The sequence below is a fragment of the Notechis scutatus genome, chromosome 3 (genome assembly GCF_049901735.1).
Source record: "Notechis scutatus isolate UNSWTSFEM ecotype Mainland chromosome 3, rNotScu1.2, whole genome shotgun sequence".
In the NCBI taxonomy this organism is placed as follows: domain Eukaryota; kingdom Metazoa; phylum Chordata; class Lepidosauria; order Squamata; family Elapidae; genus Notechis; species Notechis scutatus.
In genome coordinates, this window is record NC_142011.1 from 49850168 (window position 1) to 49870505 (window position 20338).

Here is a 20338-nt window from a genome sequence, read left to right on the forward strand (position 1 = left end):
CACTTCTGGATTTCCGCATCCAGATTATAATGCTAAACTTCGTAAACTGCATGATTTTCTTGGCCGCTTTTCCTTTAATCTGTTTAAACACAGATTTACCGTATTGCCAATTTTTTAACCGTTGATTTGTTGGTGGGGTGTTTCCCTCCCCCCCGAGTATTGTATCAAAAACGGATAACTTGGTCTCATTAGTTTTAATTTATTTATTTATTTATTTGATTTGCCAATTGTTTACAAGATAATAAGTATAAGTGTATACATAGTTGTGAATACATGAAATGGGTACATATAAGAAAAATAAAAGAATAAGAGAAACAATAGGACAGGGACGGTAGGCACGATGGTGCGCTTATGCACGCCCCCCAGTTCCTGCCAGGGACTCGAATGCGTAAACCATCCGTGTTCTCGGGTGGAAAGCAATGCAGGAGCTCACCTCGCAGACAGGGAGAGGATTCCGGATCGGGCTTCCTTCCTTATCAATATAAAAGTTCTGCCTGCTAATTTGTTAAATTGGCTTCTTGCTAATTGTGCCGAGTTTCGAACACTTTAGCGTTGAGATGAGTGGTGTTACAACCGTAGTGGAAAAATAGAAAGCTTGAGAGACGTGGCAATCTATCCCCTTACGCACGGTTCGAAATTGAGCCATACTTTTCAAACAGAACAAAAATAGCTTTCACTCAAAACCAGTCTAATTGGCTATAAAAGCTTTGGACGAGGTTAAAAGGTATTTTCTCCTTGCCAGCGACTGCGTTGAAATACTACATGCCCGTTAACAATACTAATGAAGTCTTCGAGTCGAGCCTTAACATTTACTGACATGGGCTGCATGGTCTGTGCACTTTTCTTTGCAACATACGGAAGTGGTTTTCCAAGAACCTCCAGTTTTGGGGATTCTAGTTTCACCTCCAGTTCTGAACTTCGAACTCTGAACGTCATTCAAGTATTACCGTATTTATTTTCACATTTTTTGAACCGCCCATCTCCCTAGAATAGTTTACATGCTGCCATCTGCTGGGTCCTATTGAAATTCCAAATTATGTAAGCATGTTGCGGTAGTATCAATGAAAAACTTAAAAACTTGATTCTAGAAAGAGGGATGTTGTGATAGAGATTTGACTATTTGGAGAAAGGAGGGAAAGCTGTACCATCAGCGCCCTCCCATAGAAACAAGCTTCAATTTGCATCCTGCTGTATTATTTGTCTTTATTAAATGTAAGTGCTTCAAATGAAATATGGTATTTTATGTTTTTAAATCATTGTGTGCTTAGTGGAGGTGGCGACATCAAAGCTATTATATCTTTTATCAACTCTTTAAGCCATTTATTGTGACTTAATGCAAAACTTGTTAAGAGGTTGTCAGCTTATTAAATTCCTTACGTTTCAACCCCCTGCTTCTGCCAACTTGTTACTGCAACTAGGTGTCAACCAAAACTTGGCAGCAAAAATCTAGGCAAATAAGGTCAGTAGAGATTATTTTTCTGTACTATACAGTAATTATCTAGTGTTTATCCAGATTTTTTTTAATCAATAGTAACCCCAGGAGAAAGAAATGTGAAACACTAATGCCATTTTAATTAGAAGCAACCCTAATCAGTTATCACAAATATGTGAAAAATAACAATATAGGAAGAAATTTCCAATTTCCAAACCATATCCTAAAGCGAAGATTTCAGAAATCAAACAAAATTCATTTTACATGAACTTTATTTCTTAGTATGTAAGTACGAGCAGGTCCTTTTGCCCCATGGTTCTAACAGTCTGCACATTTTAGCAATTTGGTATGCCAGACAAGCAAACTGAAACATTTTTGACTAAGGGGTAAGTATAGTAATATCTACCATAGCAATAAGGTCCCCAAGATTTATTTAAGCCAAAAAGATTTTGCAACTAACTGATCCTTCAGTTTTTAAAAATTGTTCAACTTTTGTACTGTAGCAGTGAAAAGAATCAAAGAACGATAGCCAAGATTAGAAATTGCAAAAGATCCAGAATTTCTCTCAATGATTCTACTGTATATAGTAAAGAGTGGATATAGAATTTGAAGGGATGGCCAAATAAATATAATTTTAACAAGTGTGTAAGACTTCAGATTAATGGACAAAAGCATGGTCGAATAGTCCTAAATCATGATGGTTAGTATATGGAATAGATATCATCCTCTAGAAATAATGGATTTCTGATTTACAGTTATTGGAAAATGACAGAATGCTATTGTAAAATAAAAGTATCAAATATTATCAACAATATTATTAAAAGTATTATCAAATAATCCCAAGTCATTATAATTACATCCAACTTCTAGAATTAATATGCTTCTGAATTATAGTTGCTGGGAAATAAAATTATTGCCTTTCAATCCTACTTATTAGTTTCCTAAAGCTTTCTGCTTGATCATTATGAAAAAGAGTGCTGGAGGAAATATGTTCTTGGTGTTACTCAGCATGTTTGCCTACATTCATTTTTGTAGAAAAGGGTCAAAAGAAAGGTGTGCATCTTTTTTTTTCTCCAAGGTGATATTAATTTTGACAAGCTATGCCTAATTTTGTTGATTCTCCGAATATTTTAGCAGGGAGAAGTGGATATGAAGTATCCATTTAAACCATATACATCATATTTAAAAGTAAAAGTAGTTCTAAATGCTAACCATCACATATTTGTCTAAAGAGTGTATTCAGCTTTTCATACAGAAATAAATTGCCAGAACTATGCCAAATGAGGGCTGCCAGATAAAATATCTGACTGTTGCTTAAAGTATCCCAATCCTCTTGAAGGCTCAGCACCACATCTTGAAGAGTCCTTCCTATATGGAATAGAGCAACTTGCCACAGCCTACTTGCTGCAGCCACATTCAACTCACCATGGTCAACTCGCCATGGCAAACTTATCGTGGCCAACTCACCATAGCCACTTTGCTGCAGGACAGCTTGCCATGGCTAACTCACTGTGGGACAACTCACCATGGGACAATTTAACACTTCAATTTAATTATTCAAAATAAAAAAAATATTTAAAGTTTTGTCATTCATATTTTATTCTGTCCCTCCTTTTTGCATCCTTCCTTAATTATTGTATTCCACTATTTCTTTGATATTGATGTAACTCTTGTCCTGTGGCGAGTTGGCCATGGTGAGTTGTCCTGCAGTGAGTTGACTACGGCAAGTTGGCCATGGTAAATTGTCATAGACTCCTGAATATGCACTGCAGGCCAACAACCCTTCTACCAGACCTCTCTCTTCAAATGGTTTTGTAAAGTCCCTATGAGCTACTACTGTACCGAGGGATACAGTAAGACCTGAAAACAAACCAAATTTCTCTTTCTGGAAAACACTGCTGAACATCTGTGATTCGTAGTACCTCCAGTCTTTATAAACAGTGAATAACTTTGAGAGTTGCAGCTTAGAAACATCTAAAAATGATTCCCAACCCTGGTACAGGAAAAGACAGATAATTATTTTCATTCATACTATTGGTATGTTTTCCATTTGTACTATTTTTATACAATTTTAATTGCTTTTGTATTAAAGGAGTTATGTTGTTTTATTTTTTAGGAGAAATGCATAACAGGCAATAATATGCATTTCACAGTGCAAATACTATGTCCAGGCTTTGGAACCCATAATTGTTGGTGACTACAATCTGTCTAGTGTAAAAAAAAATTGGCTGATTTCCAAAGAGAAAAAGGAACAAAAAGGGAGAAACAGAACTTCAAGCAGCAACAAATATGCATTAGCCATTTTACAAGCAATGAGGGGGGGGGGGGAATCTGGACAATCAATGAAACACCAAGAAATTCCATTTAATAATTTAAATGGGCAATATGAAATGCAAACTTTTATTTGTAACAAATCAGATACAATTTCTTTCATCAAGTGCAAATAACTTTATGAACTACACCTTTTTCATTATTTTTCAAGGGATACTGGATGATGGCATATGGCACAGCAACTATAAATAATTTAGCTTTATTGCTTATATCTGGTTATATTTCCTATTGAGATGGACTTTTCCACTTGTCAATTTTTTTACTTTTTACATATTGATACAGGAAAAATAGATTTCATAACAGAAACCAGGTAGAATCCAAAGCAAAATTCAACACACAGTTTTTCTTCTCAAAGCTGTCCCCCATTTCTGGTTATGTCTTCATTATCTTTATCTGAAGTAAATAACTGACTTGAGTGTTTATTTCTGACCTAATGGCTTCCATTAAAGAAATGAATGCTTGTAAGTTCAAGAAAAGGTTGCATCCAATTAGCATTTATAATAATGGAATCTCACCTACTAAAATACTACAACTGTGTTTACATTGAAACCACTTCTGTGCCGGGTGCAAGCAACCAGAAGCACTTGTGGATAGGCCCAAGCAGATATTTTATTGTTCATCACCTATATTATAAGTGTCTTGTGCCAGATTGTCTGCCTTCCCTTGGGAAATGACAGATATAGATCTAATGTTTCCTTCTCTCCTCCCCTCTCCCCAAGATGGAATGTCTCTTTATTCCCTCTGGCAGGGCCCCTTTCCCTTCAGCTGGTGGTTCCACTACATTCTGTTTCATGGCTGAAATGTTGTGAATTTGATAGAACTATTTCTTGATTCTGGATCATGTTAAAAATAAGTAGAAAACCATGTAATACTAGTGAAAATTGTATTGTATATGAACTGATTATAATTGCATACCACTTTCCCTAATTCCGATTGCTAATTTAAACTTAAGAATGCTTTTCAACATTAGCATTTGCAGTTGAATATGAATCAGTGCTTGACTGACAGTTTGTGTAACTGTGGAGACCTTAATGTCTCTGAGCTTGGTTGTTTGCTGGCAGACATTCCACCCTCAGTGCTAGAAGGGAGTGGGTTTTGCTCTCTTTTTATATAGGGTAGCTTGCCCTGTCAGTTTATGTAATTTGAAATGGACAAGGAAGAAAGACTCGTCATGATTTCATATCAACAAGAACTACTCTAAAAATTCAATGCAGGATTCAGCTTTGTAGCATGAGAAAACAAGAGTACCTCTGAGTAGGTGCAGAAAACATCTCCCTCCTCACTAAGAATCCATAGCTACATTTTTGAATTAGGAAAGGGAGGGGAACCCTTTGAGTTAAAAGGTATGGCTTCCCAAAGGACCCAAGACTCTTTTACAGACCCTGCAGCTTATTGAAGCATCAGAAAGAGAATCTAGTGATATCTGAATAATATGTTAGACCCAAACATTCTTCTACCTGTACAAAGCTAAATTTCAGAAAGAGTGAGATGCATGGTGAATGTGTCAAAAGAATTTTATATTTCATATTCCAGTATATGATTCTTGATATATTCTTTAAAGATGCCTTTGATAATATTTGAATTGAACTGACTTTTAGGAGCTGCTTGTTATCAAAGCATATTTTCACATACAGAAACTCTATCTTCAGGAGTTATGTTAGAGTTTACTGCAGTGAAGAAGAAAAAATTCCAAGAGCTGAAAATGTAGTTACATTTAGTCATCATTTCCCAATTCCATGTTTGGATTCTTTTCTGTTTCTTGTACACACTTATCCTCTTTTCTCAGGCAGGTATAAATATTGTAGTTTCTAGTAGAAAAAAAACCCTCTAAATAATATAAAGACAACTCAAAATGATTGCACTTAATAATATGAAAAAGGTAGAAAGAGAGCATCCTAGTGCACATTCACTTACTCCTGCCCTTCACACCACTTGCTTTCTTATCACTGAGTTACTCTTTGGCAGAGCTTACAAGAAGTCTGATCTCTCAGCACATTAAATGTCTGTGGGGAAAAATAATATCAGAAAATCTCACTTTTCACCAACTTCTGATCCCCTCTCCCTTTCCAGACATTATTCTGTATGAATAGGTGGTTAGGCTAGGCTTTCAACACCAAAATCCATCATGAAATGATGCTCTTCTAGTCACCACACTTGCCATTCCCAACAAGGGCAATTTCCTTTCACATTTCTGTGATACAGCTTTTTATTGTATGATCTATATCCATTGTATCCCCTCCACCATGTATCTTGCTTGATCCTCTCTGCAAGACTGCTTGATTCATTTTTCAATGAAAAAGACAAGAGTCTGATAAATAAGGCAGAACCTTCCACATTCCAGGTGTCCATTGCTCTCAGTTCTTTACAAAAGTGTTCAGTTGGATCAATTCCATTGCTTAGCAGTTGCTCAGAGTCTTCCCATTCCATTGGTGTCCCAGAAGCAGAGGCATCTTATGTTAGCAGAAGTACTTCTTTTTAGAAACAGTTCATGCAGAGGAATGTACCCAAGCAGCCTCTTTAGCAGCTGCCTGGCAGCACAAGGGACACACATAATGGCATATATGTGAGAAAGCTGAACTGACTGGGAGATATGGGTCCCAGCAGAGGACTTTCCTGAAGAGCGTGTCACTTACTGAGATGGAGGACTTCAACAGGCTGAGACTTCAGTATGGAAACACAAGGGAGGGGATTTAGTTCCTTGTGGCCAGCTGTTCCTTCCATGGCCAAATCATCAGTAAATTTGATTTGAAGAAAAGCCAAGGAATGACCAAGTATTAGATGCATCTGTATAGTGAAGATGGCGGGTTTCTATTTGTAGAAAAAATTCACTGAAAAGTAACAATAAGCATAAGAAAAAAAGTTTTCTTGGCAGTCGAGAAACCTGGAAGGTTGGTGAAAATATGAGGCTATTTGTAAGGTCTAAGAAAACTTGAAACTTTGGAGCGAAGGAGTTTGATGAAAGAGCGTGGCAGCATTTCCTTATGTTTTTCTGTGTATTTGAAGTAGTTTTGTGGATGAGCTAACACATCAAAGAAAGCCTTGATTAACTTCTTGTCCTGCAAGGGAAGCAAATGGCAACTTTAGATGTAACCAAAAGAATTGTAATAATAGTCAATAGAATCTTTGACAAACAGATAGCCAGTCTAACTGGTACTATCTTTGTTATATAACTAGCAAGGTTGAGAATGGAATCAATAGTGGAATCACTAATCCAACAGATTATTTTAAATGCATCAAATCATTCCAAACCAAGCAGCAAGAAAATCCACGAAATCCATCTGAACCCATAGGGTACGTTATAGTGAATTACAACACTATATGATACTATGGCACACATTTCTTTAATAACATATTATTGGGCAGAAATATGGAAGATAATCGGCTCCATCTGTTCCTGTGTAACACCTAGGTTGTCCCTATATCTGTTAGTATTAATAAATTAATTCAGGGGTCATTCTTATAATTATTTTGATGAGGCAGCAATGGACTGGCTTTTGAAGCTTTGTGACTTGCTGTGCTGCTGTACATTTTACAAATGGTAGCCAGCTTAGGGGAACATATACAGAGTTTCTGTGAGGTCCAAGAATACAAAATTAATTTGCTCCCTACTTTTTCAATTTTTCTCAATGTATTTTTTTCCCCTCCACATCCATGAGTATGGAGAAAATCCTGCAAAATGAATAATTATTTGAATTATATATTAACTGATCTCCCCGAAAGCTTTGTAAAGTCATTCTAAATGCAGATATATACACTTCCCAATCCTGAGCTCTGGTGATTGATAAGCTTGAAATGCATAGCTGAATGATAAGTTTTCCGAAAGAAAATATTTTCATTCTGAATGGGAAAGCATTTTCATTCTGTTTGAAAAATGTAGCTCAGTTTCAAACTGTATGTAAGGAGACAAATTGTCACATCCCCCAACCTTAAGTTTTTCCACTAGTATACTACTGGGCAGGGGAGGAGGAGAGAGAGTCAGCTGCATATGTTAAGCATAAGTGCAATGCCATTATTACAAGTGTACCTTCTGTTATATTTTAAATTAAGTAAAAACAGAGATATTTCTATAACTTCTTCAATTACTCAAGCTACTATTTCCACAAATGGGAAGGAACAATTTCTGGCAAAAAGCTGGAGCAGGAAGGAAATCATTAAGGCCCCTTCTCACACAATTTAATGTGAATTTGCATTCAAAACTTCTACAGCTGTATCTGAAAAAAGAGGTATGGGGAAGACTAACTGAAAGCCATTTTCTAAAAAGTATACTCAGCAAAATGCTTTTCGGCTTTTATGTTAACAGTTTATATTTCTCCTCACATTACAAGGATCTCTTTGAGTTCTCTAATAAAACAAACAAACATTAGACTCACTTTCAAATATGTTTTAAATCTGAAATGTATAGAAAACAATGCACATAAGCTTGTCCCAAAAGAGGACGCCTACCCAGTACAAATCAAGAACTATAGACCTATTTCCTTACTAAACACAGATTATAAATTTTTTTGCTTCAATACGGGCAGAAAGGCTCAAAAAATACCTAAATAACTTTATCCATCCTGATCAAAATGGATTTCCGCCAAAGAGACAAATTAAAGACAATATGAGAGTAATCTTGGACACTTTGGAATACTACGAGGACACCCTGAAAAACAAATGGCTTTGATATTTTTAGATGCGCAGAAGGCATTTGACAATGTGAATTGGCTATTTATGTTATTACAGCTGGAACAGATGGGCTTTGGTAAAAACTTTATTCAAGCAATAGAAGCTATATATCATAAGCAAACGGCAAAGTTAATGATAGAGGGAGATTTAACGGACTCTATTGATAGAAGAAAAGGAACAAGACAAGGGTGCCCACTGTCACCTTTGTTGTTTGTGTTAACCTTGGAAGTGCTGAATAGAAATATCAGAGAAGAAAAGGATATAAAAGGGATGAAAATTAAAAAGGAATTTAAATTGCAAGCATTTGCAGATGATCTGGTTTTCATCTTAGAAGATCCACTAGAAACAGCACTAAAACTGATAGAAAAAGATAGAGGTATATGGGAAGGTGGCGGTTTGAAAATAAATAAAGACAAAACAAAGATTCTGACAAAGAATATGTTATCAAGACAAAAGGAAGAATTGGCGGATGTTTTGAAAATCCAGGTCACAAATAAGATTAAGTACTTGGGGATACATCTGACAGCAAGATGTAGTTCACTTAAAGAGAATAACTATATTAAACTCAAGCAGCAGATAGCGCTAGATTTGGCGAAATGGGAAAACTTACAACTGTCATTAATAGGGAGAATATCAACAATCAAGATGAATATATTACCCAGAATTTTGTATTTGTTCCAAACAATTCCAATTAGGCTTGGAAAAGATTATTTTGAAGATTTAAATAAAATTGTGTTGAAATATATATAGCAAGGTAAGAAAGCGAGAATAAAACTAAAACTTTGGCAAGATGCTAGAATAAGAGGAGGATTTGGTTTGCCTAATTGGGAGTTGTATTACCAAGCTACAAATTTGATATGGGTTAAGGAATGGATAACATTAAGAAATGCTAGATTGTTGACATTAGAAGAACATGATCTGTTGTTGGGGTGGCATGCTTTTCCATGGTATAAAGGAACTAAAACACAGGGGTATTTTAGAAGAGATTATATACGGGAGTCTCTGTGGTTAAACTGGGAGAAGACTAAAAGGTAATGTTATTTGAAAATTCCAGTCTGGCTATCGACTATTGAAGCATTCTCTATAATATACAAAAAGGTACAAACAGATATAGCAAAATATTGAATGAAAAGGGTGAACTTAAATCCATGCAAAAACTAGAGGAACAAGGTATAAAGATGAATTGGTTTTCATATGCACAAATACATTCTAGGTATGATAAAGATTCTAAAACAGAAGGTTTCTATGACTGATTTTGATAAGATTTTGATAGGTACTGATGAAAAGGTGAATAAAAAATTGTATGGATATTTATTAGAAATTAAACTAGAAGAACAAATCAAAGAAACAATGATTGCTTGGGAGAAGAATTTTGGATATGGGATTGATCTAGAGAAATGGCAAAAATTGTGGTCTCAAAATAAAATGACAATGTCAACAGCATATAAAGAAAATTTGTATAAGATGTTTTACAGGTGGCATTTTCCCCCAACAAGAATAGCAAGAATATTCAAGAACAAATCTGAAAAATGTTGGAAATGTCATCAGATACCTGGCTCATATTACCATATGCGGTGGACGTGCACGGATGCTAAAAATATTGGACTAAAATCCACACATGGTTGGAAAAAATGACAAAAAGCATATAGACTTGAAACCAGAGATATTTTTATTGGGAATTTTACCTGAAATATACAGTAAGGAATTGAAATATTTAATTGTAAATGTATTAACAGTGGCTAGGATTGTATTTGCCAAAAACTGGAAAAATGAGAAAATACCAACACAGGAGGAAGTTATTAAGAAAATATTGGAATGTGCTGAAATGAGTAGTTTAACATTTGAAATCAGAGAACAAGAAGATAAACAATTTTATAAGATTTGGGATCTATTCTATCAATGGTTAGACAATAAAACATGATAATGAAATATGTAGATTTTTAGAATATAATGAATATATAAAGATATATTATTTTTATTATATCTACAAAATGATTATAGGATAGATTTGATAATATGAACTGCTATAAAACAAATTACCGTATATACTCGAGTATAAGCCGAGTTTTCAGCCCTTTTTTGTGCTGAAAAAAACCCCTCGGCTTATACTCGAGTCAGATTCCCTCTGAAAAAAAATGGTGTGGAGCTCCGGAGCTGGGCAGCCGCTTCCCTGCTTCCGTGTTTCCTTTGCAACTTGTAAGCATGGGGGTAATCGGAAGCAGAAAAGTTCTTGCATGGTTTCAAGGCGTCCCCTCTCCCCTAATTCCTCCCTCCCCCACCTCCGACTCAATAAGCAGCGCTCAGGGTTGCCAGATTGCAGCTTGGCTCTGCGGCCAAACTCAAATCAAAATACGGCCAAATTATTTTCTCTCACGGCCAAATTATTTTATGCAATATAACATGAGGATATATTGTTTTTCTTTTTTAACTGTTTTTTTGGGGGAAGACCCACCGTCATGTGAGAATGCTCAGACACGAAATCTATCCGCCCGAAAATAAGTGTGTGTGTGTGTGTGGGGATTTTAACAGAGGGAAGACGTGAGGGTGAAGCCAAAAGCGACGGAAGATCCTTCAGGGGAAACTGAGGGGGAGACTCACCCTTGGTCCAGATGAGACCCCTTCCCGCCCTAAGGAAGCAGAGGCAGCCAGCAAGGGCAGGCAAGCCCCACTTCGCGGACTCCGTCCGTCCTCGCTCCCACCACCCACCCACCCAAAGCGGCCAGAAGTCCCCCAATCGCGCAGCCCAGAATCGCGTCCCCTCAGAGGGCAGCAACGCGCCCGGCGTTTCCCGAGACAAGAAGCTCCGCCGTGCAATGAAAGCGCCCTGGCTCTAGGCTCGCGGGCTCAGAAAACAACGCGAGCCGAGGTGGCTTCGGCTCCGCTCGGCTTCTCCAACATTAACAATGATATTAATGTATTTTGGAATATTTGATTGACAATACAAGAACATATACAATGTAATTGTAAGTGAAGACTATGAAGTGGAAGCACAAAACAATTTGTAAACCAACCAACACACTGTATGTATATATATGGAAGATGGCCTGATGTTTTTATGTTGTGCTTGTCTATTTTTCTCTTAAAAAACAATAAAACTTTTGTTTAAAAAAAAGAAAACAATGCACATAAGCATATAGATGCTAAAGGATACCAATGACTGAAATCCTTATTCAGTAATATAAAAAATAGCCTTACCTTCAATATTTCCTGATGATTTTCAGATGCATAGAGTCTGCCATCTCGGACAATGTCTTCCACCAGCTGCTCATAATCCTCTGCATTATTGGGTAAAATGGTCAGGAAGATATGAGGAAAGAAAAGCAGCCAGTAAATTTATTTCAAGTGCAATGTACACATACTGTATATGCATCATAAAAAGATTTTGATAATCTCCCAGGTTGCCTCAAGGAATTTGGAGGGAAGGGGGAATAAAGAAATACACCTCCAACTAGCGGTTTGTAGAATAGCAATGAGGAAAAGATATTCAGATGACATGATATAGCAATGGTTTTCCCCATGACACTTCCCTATGGAAGCACATTGGACTGTGAAGAATAGAAAGAGTATTGTCCTTTTAAACTTTGGAGTTGCAAAAAAAAAAGTCCTGAGACCTTGCATTGCCAGGTAAACAACAGATCATCCAGAGTTTTCACTCATGGAGAAGTGAGCAGTCTGAAATTATATTTTGAATACATTATTGGAAGATTTAGCTCTCTTGAGAAATCTATAACGCTGGGAAAGGTTAAAGGAAAGAACGATAGGCAGCAAAGTGCGCAGAATAAATTAGAGCAGAAATAGGTGCACATTGAAAGACCTGAAGAACTGGATTGGAAACATATCCTGGACAAAATCTTCTATATGCTGTGCAAGATTTGGAAACTCATTTCACAGTAAATCATTGTTATAAGAAAGAGAAAGTGACTTTATTTGTTGAATTTATATTGCCACCTATTCGCACATGCCGATTCAAAGCATCTTACAGAATATAAAATTTCATTTAAAACAATAAATCTAATTTAAAAAAAGTAAAATAAATATAATACATGTTTAATTAGATATTTAGAAATAGAGGGAAGCTTGATATTGTATTGTTTACTACAAGAACTTCAACTGAAGACTCTGCCCTATGGCTGTCACAATTCAAGAAAATTATAGTATTGTATATTTATGATTTTCTGAAAGACATACAATTTTTTTTAAAAATTAAAAGGAAGACGAAAGATCTTGGCTTTGTTTACTTTTATGATTAATACCTCTCACTCCCCACCTCCAGATATTAAAAGACTAAAAGAATACTCAATTTCATTAATTACATTAATATATTGGTCTGAAGCACTCAACTTTTTTATATATTTGAAATAATATCTTACTGCCATAAATCTTATTTGGAGAATTGTATTTTGTCACCCATGCTTTCCAGCAGGGGTGTCAAACTCAAGGCTTGTGGGCCGAATCCGGCCCGCAATGTGGTTGGATCCAGCAGGCAGGGCCATCCCAGTCTACTCGCATTGGTTTGGCCTGGTTTACTCAATGCAGAGAGGAAAGATCATGCCAGTGAAGCTTCAGCCCGGTCTACCTGATACGAAGAGAAAGATCAGGCCAATGTAGCTTCGGCCAGTCTGCTCAATGCGAACAGGAAACATGCCAGCAGTTTGGGGAGTGGCGTCAAGCTGGCCATGCCCACCTAGTCAGCCACACTCACCCAGTCAGCCATGGCCCATGGCCCCCCGAGGTCAACCATAGCTCTCAATGAAATTGAGTTTGACACCCCTGCTTTCCAGTAACCCATGCATGTTGCATGAATACTGCAAAGGCTTTAGATTTAAATGTATATGCTATTTGGACGTGTGTGGGTATGTGTGAAAAATTTTCAGATATCCATGCATAACATCAAGGCCTGGGGCCAAATGGAATCAGAAGTACTAGGAAGCATAAGTCCACAAGGTACCTATATGTTGCAAAGATCAGACTTCCTAGCATAGCTCTATAACTTCCTCATACTTACCATCATATGTGACATAAGGAATTTGGAAGCCTCTGGCACTGTTAGCTTCACTGGTTTTAAAGTTAATCCATAATTTTCTGGACCTTGCAGTGAATGCGATAGGCCTCTCATACGTCTGGCATGTCTCATAGGTTGTGATGGAGGATGGAGATGCTATAAAAGAAAGCAGATCATGTTCATACACTTTAGAATCATACAGTTCTTACACCATTAAACATTAAGCATTAAAACATCTTCAGGGATGAAGGAAGATATGTAAGTAATGAAAGGCTTTTCTTCCTTTTGCTAAAGATCCTTACCTTTGAGAGATGAAAGGGAAGATATGTTTGAATTCCAGGTTTTTTTTTTAAAAAGAAGCATATCTTAACCAAGTTGTATCACCTTTAGTTGAAATTTTTAAAAGGCTATTTAGATCTGAAATAAGGGCAGAACCATTCATCTGAGGACATTTGGGGGGATTTAATACCTCAAACTTTCAAATTTGGGAATGTATATTTTTAGTACAACAGCAAACTGCCCTTCATGCAAACACAATATGGTATAGTGGCTTTGTCATTCCCATTTTAACAGATTTTCTGGGGGAGAAAAATGATGGAAGAAAGGGGACAAGAAGATTACAAATCAAAGTTCATCTGTCAATTTTGTACAGAATTTTATTAACAAAGGACGAGTACTACACAATAAAGATCTTGTTTGAAAACTTCTGAACATGCCGCACTTTGAAACTCCCACAATAATCCGCTTGAAGGATACAGGCTTTCTGAGTAACAATGACAATTAGTAAATCTTCTTATACTCATGGATTGCTCTGAAATATGTTTTTTTTTAATGTCATTATATTCTCAGTTTAACACAGAGTATATTCCATTCCAGAAAAAAAAACACCCAGATCCTGACTATCAGTATCTGGAAGGCATCAGTTTCAATGTAGAGACTGAAGACCCAAGGTTAGGACATGCTAGAAGAATCAACTATTCATTTGCTCATTACTTCCTCTCCAGTGAAGATGAAGGAGGGTGGTACTATATCTACACCTTCAACAGGGATCTGCTGATCCTGTAAAGCTATCTTCTGTATGGCCCCAATGAAGCATTGGGTTACCTACAGTTTTTCCGCATCACCAGGACATCCCCACATTCGTCCTCTGATGGCAGGAAGATTTCAGGCACCACAATCAAAATCTTGCGCTTGGGAGGTGGATTGATGTTCCAAGTGCATTCCACATTTGCAGGATAGTTTCCAGGGTAATTGGGAGACTCAATATAGCCAGTGTACTCCCCCAGTTCTCCACCACATTGACGGTCTGCAAGAAAACATAAAACATACTGGGATATCAGCTGAGAAACTGGTGGTCAAAGGAGATTGCAGCACTGCCTTGTGAGTGTAATATAAGCAAGTAGGTGTGGGTGTGGGTTGTTTTGTGTAACATACACAAAAATAGAAAATCAAGAAAACAGATAATTTCAGATAGTCACATCTATACAAATTAACTCTTATTTTGTTCTTCCAAAATCTACACAACTCTTGCAAGACAAAGCATACTTTTGCACTGTGACACAGAAGTTGAGCCATCAAAGTCTGTCGTAGTATTCCCAGGGCATGCAATACAATAGTTTTGACGGAAGTCTGGCTGATAAGTGCCTATTACACAACGAATGCAGCGATGGACACTGGTGTTGTAATAATGGCCTGGAGAGCATTGAACTGAAAATTAAACCAAAAAAAATTAAAAATCAGTTTAAATATAATAGAAAAAACATTAATTGGAAAAGCATATTTTTAAATAAAAAGTCATTTTCAACAGTAAATACAATACAGTAACAGAATGCCTTCTTTTTTCTCTCATTTTCTTCATTCTTTAGTACTTACAGTTACGGTACCTGAAATCTAAAGGACTCTGGGAAGCATACAACGCCATACCAAAGGAGGAAAAAAAACATAATAATGAATGACTAGTTCAAATTTAGTATCAAAAAAGTAATATACCCCTGTAAATAGACGTTTACAACCTGTCAGCTACTGCAATGATATAAAATATTGAACTTGTTTGAGGAATTACAGAAATGTGGAGATGGCATGGGGGATAGGAGATATCTACAATGTGACAGCTCCTATAGAGAAAGCATATTATTTTGCCCACATATCCAACCCCCGGTTTGTAGATCATCACTGGTCTGCAGTATGTCAGCAATCGACCCACGCAAATGAGTAAAGTCCCACCTACAGGATGCAGGCAGCACATGAAACCATGGTCCTTCTGGTCTGTGAAAAAAACTATGTTCACTGAACCAGTTCCTGGTGCTCCAAAGCTTGGGGATGCTGTCTTAGAAAGAAGAGTCTCTCTGTTAAAGGTGGGACTGAACAGGCTATTTTAATTCTAACAAGCATTGTCCAATATATTGTCCAATATATAAGCCAAGAAACCTACTAGCAACCAATGCAGTCAATACATTTTATACTTGCTTCTTCTACCAGATCTTCTGCAAAAGCAGTTCTATGTAAAATGCATTGCATTAGTCCAGGGCATTCTGCTCCAGATAATAACTGATATAACTGGAACACTATGGTCCTCCTGGCAAAGATTTCCACCTGCTATTTGGACAAGATTCAAAATTCCAAAAAGACCAGGGGGGAACGCAACCTTGTGTAGAATAACTATTGGGTTTAATTGCCAAGACGTGTATTGACCACTAGCAACTCCTTATTGATAAGATTTAATTTGACTTGTTTGCTCCACCAGATCCTCACAGGTTCCAACACCAATTTAAGGCTTTCATACCATCACTGGCTCATCCCAGAAACCCAATGGGTAATTTAATGTCATTAGCCTACTGGTGACACCTCATGCCAAATTTATGGATGATATCTCCCTGTGGTTTCATGTACTTAATAAATATGTTAATAAACAATATGGAGAAGAGCCCTGATCTCTGTAGGATTTCACATTGGAGTTCCCATGGACTTTAATATATCTATCTCCAAGACTGAAAGAGATAGATAGATAGATAGATAGATAGATAGATAGATAGATAGATAGATAGATAGATAGATAGATAGATAGCAAAATACAGCTGAATTCCATAATAGCTTCTTCAAAAAGGGTCCACAACCACCTTCTTCAAAGCAGGTCCAAACACCTCCTCCCTAAAAAAAAATTGATAACCACCTGGAACCAGTCACTCATGTGCCATCTAGCCCCCTGCAAAAGCCAGGAAGGGCATAGATTCCCCATGCAGAAAGGTGTAGAGATCTAAGGAGATGACCTTGGAGGAGGAATCCAGAAGCAACACTAAGCCAAAAATAAATACATTAAACTAAAGTCTGATGCTGTCACAGGCATACCTTTAGTATCACAATCCTGGAAGGAAAAAGCTCCATCATGCTTGGTGGTCAACCCTCCACCACAATGGAAACATAACGCTCGGCCAGCTTCAGGCTGATAGGTGCCACGCACACACAATTGGCAGGGTTGAAAGCCATTTATAGAGTACTGTCCAGGAGGGCATTGACCTATGACCATTTAGGAGAAAAAGACACGAATTGCACTAAATGAAGTTAATTCTCTCCGCATCTGTCTTGTAATGTGATGAATCAGCTGCAGGCAAGAGGCATTATAATATATGAAACCATAAATAGGACTAGGGGAGCCATCCAGCATCTGAGAAAATACCTATGGCAATTCTATGCTTCAGCGCTGAATCAGGATAATGGCAGTGTAAAGAGACAGGCCATTATCAGAGCTTTTTATCCAAATCCTGGATGTGATTTGGACAAAATAGTTATTAAGCTGATAATAGTTATTTGGCTGCCTCAGCTTCACAAGCACTTTTATTGACTATTTCATTGTCAATACGTTCATTATTTGAAAGGAATGATGAGAAACTGAAACAGCATAAACATAAAAGGAAAGATGCTCTGCCTTCTACGACATATTTTGCCTCCCTGTTATTCTTCTAGGGGCATCTAGTGGCAACAATTATTCTTCTGTCCATTTTCAGAGAATTGGGACACCATGTGGAAAAGTATGAACAACTATAGACTCTTGTGAATTAAGTTTTTCCCATTATCAACTCCAGGGCAAGACACTTTGCTGGAGACAAAGCAAAATGTATGATTTAACAGTTATCTTTGAGAGTCCTTCTTCTTCTGAGGTGACACTGAGGTATTGAGCAAGTTTGCAACACCAATAGTGCTGAGTAACTGCAAAAGCTGTTATTCTAAGCTTTTGGGACATATTTCAACTCAAACTGCTGGAGCAGAGACCATCTCCAGCATCATTAGACCGATGAGCTACTGCACCTCTTGGGATTGCGATAATGCCACTAACAATCCTTCTTCCTGGCACTTCTGTTACACAAATTCTCCCAAGTATTAGGATCTTGAATTTCAGTTCTAATCTTAGGGTCTACTGCAGCTCATGTCTGTACCTGCGCAAGCGCTTATATTTGTTGCTCCAGCAGGCCCATAAGCATCACTCCCAGGGCAAAGGTCACAGGAGAGCTGGCCTTCTTTCTCCTGATAGGTCCCTGGAGGGCAAAGGACACACTGCTCCATCTGGCCATGGTAGTATGTTCCTGGCAGGCAGCTAACTAAGAGAGAGGCAAATGTACTAGTGACATAGGTAAAAAGGCAATATTCAAGTTAACACTTCTCTGTTTTGAAGGGAAGGCACCTTATCCGCCCCAGTACCTAGTGCACCATAATAAAGCTTAAGCTTTTAAAAGAATGAGCATAAAGAACTCTAGCTCTCGTTCAGAAGAACAAGCAGTTGCCATAGATGTTAAAAGCAGTTGCCATAGATGTGAAAAAAGGATATTTTAGCAGCAGTAGCACTAAAGGCTTGTAGTTAATTTGCAAGTGGCTCTTCATTTTTTTTTCCTTCCTCACTCCCCACTGCCTTAGGTGTTTTCTTTTTTCTTTTTCCCTTACCACACTTGGATCCCAGCCTCTGCTGTCCTGGCCCACAACTCTCCTGCCTCTCAGGAGACAAGCTCAGCTTCCGGGCCACCTCATATTCCATTCCTGAGACACGAATGAGGAATCGCTCCTGGTTTATGGATTTCTTCAAGGCTTTGATAGCTAATTTCAGTTTTTTCTCAATCTTCTGCCGTACACAGTTCAGGTTGCAACTAGCTAAAGATAAATGAAGGAGATTAAATCACCTTTTAGCAGTGGAATGAGGAAAGTCATGTTGAAGAGAATTTTGTATTCTTTCCTCATATGATTTTACACAGTAATATTGAATATGAATGTTTCAAATTTTGTTTTTTCAGATTACAAGTGCACGCATATATAAACACATTATCTCCTAAACTATGCAGTTCTTGTGTAGTTTATTTTGATCCAGGCTGTTTTGACTTTATATATTTTGTTGATTACTGTTTATGAAGAAAGAATACATAACATGTCAACATCATAGTGCAATACTTTAATGGTAATATTTGTATTTTAATATTATTATTGTTGTATTGGTTGTTGCTTTTGTGTATTGTTTAGCATTGCCTTGACTGAAGCAGTTTAGACACACACAAATATTTCCCATGTTCTTTTATCAACATGGTTAGTGATAGTGACTGCAAATAATTTTAGGTTTGCTAAGGAAAGGATGTTTTCCTTTTTAAAAATGATCTAATATTAATAATAAGATTTGATTGTTGGTCATGAAATGCCACTCATCACAAGGGTTATAGTCTGTGCTGAATTGTGGTAAGATTCCTGCTTCTGATCTGTCCCTGTTCAGAAAAAATACCTGCCCTTAAAAAAAAAAAAAAAAGGAAAATAGCGAAAAAAGCACCTACATCTCTAGAGATGCACTACTATTGGATGATGTTGATGATGATGCCAAGTGAATTTTCAACTCACCATCCCCATTTCCCAGTCTTTTCTGTCACTTGTGTTACCTGTGATCTCTTCAGGTTTGATTTCAGCTTCAAACTCCAGGGTGATGCGAGTAACCTCTTTGTTGGGAGAATTGCGAGCCCGACGTCCTTTGCCTTTCTTTGATGAATCACACTTTAGGTTCACAAAAGACACTTGGCAATCTGAGCAAGGGGCTGACCCGCCTAGTAGAACCAATGTCAGTGTTCTTTAAGGAGCATACAATATTTTCAAAACCTTCACAAACATATTCCTCTATAAACACTAAGCAAAATATCTCTTCCTTCCCCTGATGAAAGGACTAAACAGACATAGGAAGGCATCTAATGGACACCAGAGCTCTAGTGATCATCTCCAGTATATGTTGGTGAAGGAAACCCTCAACCACCTTCCATTTAAATCATGCATTTGAAACTAATTTCAGCAAGACCCCATGTAAGAGAAATCTAGATTTCTCAAGCTTCAATCTTACTCCCATTCTCCCTTTGCTTTTTAATTAGTGCTTTATGTAGTTAATTATAAAACAGAAAGCATAAAGCCTATGATGGTACAATGTTTTACAAGACTTTAGCCATAAATGCGTATTGCAAGGCTCTTCAAACTTGGTTAGTTTAAGACTTGTGGACTTCAACTCCCAGAATTCCTGAACTAAGAAGAGAAGGAATTCTGGGAGTTGAAGTCCACAAGTCTTAAAGCTGTCAAGTTTTTTTTTAAATCAATCAATTCCTTTTTTAAATTAATCAATTCCTTCCTCATGTTAGCTCAGGAATTCTGGGAGTTGAAGTCCACAAGTCTTAAAGCTGTCAAGTTTTTTTAAATCAATCAATTCCTTTTTTAAATCAATCAATTCCTCCTCATGTTAGCTCAGGAATTCTGGGAGTTGAAGTCCACAAGTCTTAAAGCTGTCAAGTTTTTTTAAATCAATCACCTCTTTTTGCTCCTCTCACAAGTAGAAACGAATACTGAGATATCCAATTCTAACAAGTTAAAGTATAAAATAAACCACAAGTGGAAAACCTCAGTTTAGA

The 20338-nt window shown here is 37.2% G+C and overlaps 1 protein-coding gene across 7 annotated transcripts in view; it reads right to left on the bottom strand.

Moving 5' to 3' along the window:
• Positions 1-3818: 3818 nt before the first annotated feature.
• The window catches only part of SCUBE3 (signal peptide, CUB domain and EGF like domain containing 3), a 128369-nt gene continuing 111849 nt past the window's right edge, over positions 3819-20338 (bottom strand). For 6 of the 7 annotated variants that reach the window (XM_087959804.1, XM_087959802.1, XM_087959805.1 and 3 more), the window contains 9 exons: positions 19334-19495; positions 18363-18566; positions 17861-18022; positions 16776-16943; positions 14976-15137; positions 14539-14736; positions 13434-13586; positions 11624-11703; positions 3819-6819 (listed from right to left, as the gene is read on the bottom strand). In XM_087959804.1, the coding sequence (XP_087815930.1) occupies positions 6670-6819; positions 11624-11703; positions 13434-13586; positions 14539-14736; positions 14976-15137; positions 16776-16943; positions 17861-18022; positions 18363-18566; positions 19334-19495 (1439 nt within the window). In that variant the 3' untranslated portion in view covers positions 3819-6669. The remainder of the gene's footprint in view (positions 6820-11623; positions 11704-13433; positions 13587-14538; positions 14737-14975; positions 15138-16775; positions 16944-17860; positions 18023-18362; positions 18567-19333; positions 19496-20338) is intronic. The other variant, XM_087959806.1, reaches the window with a different exon arrangement.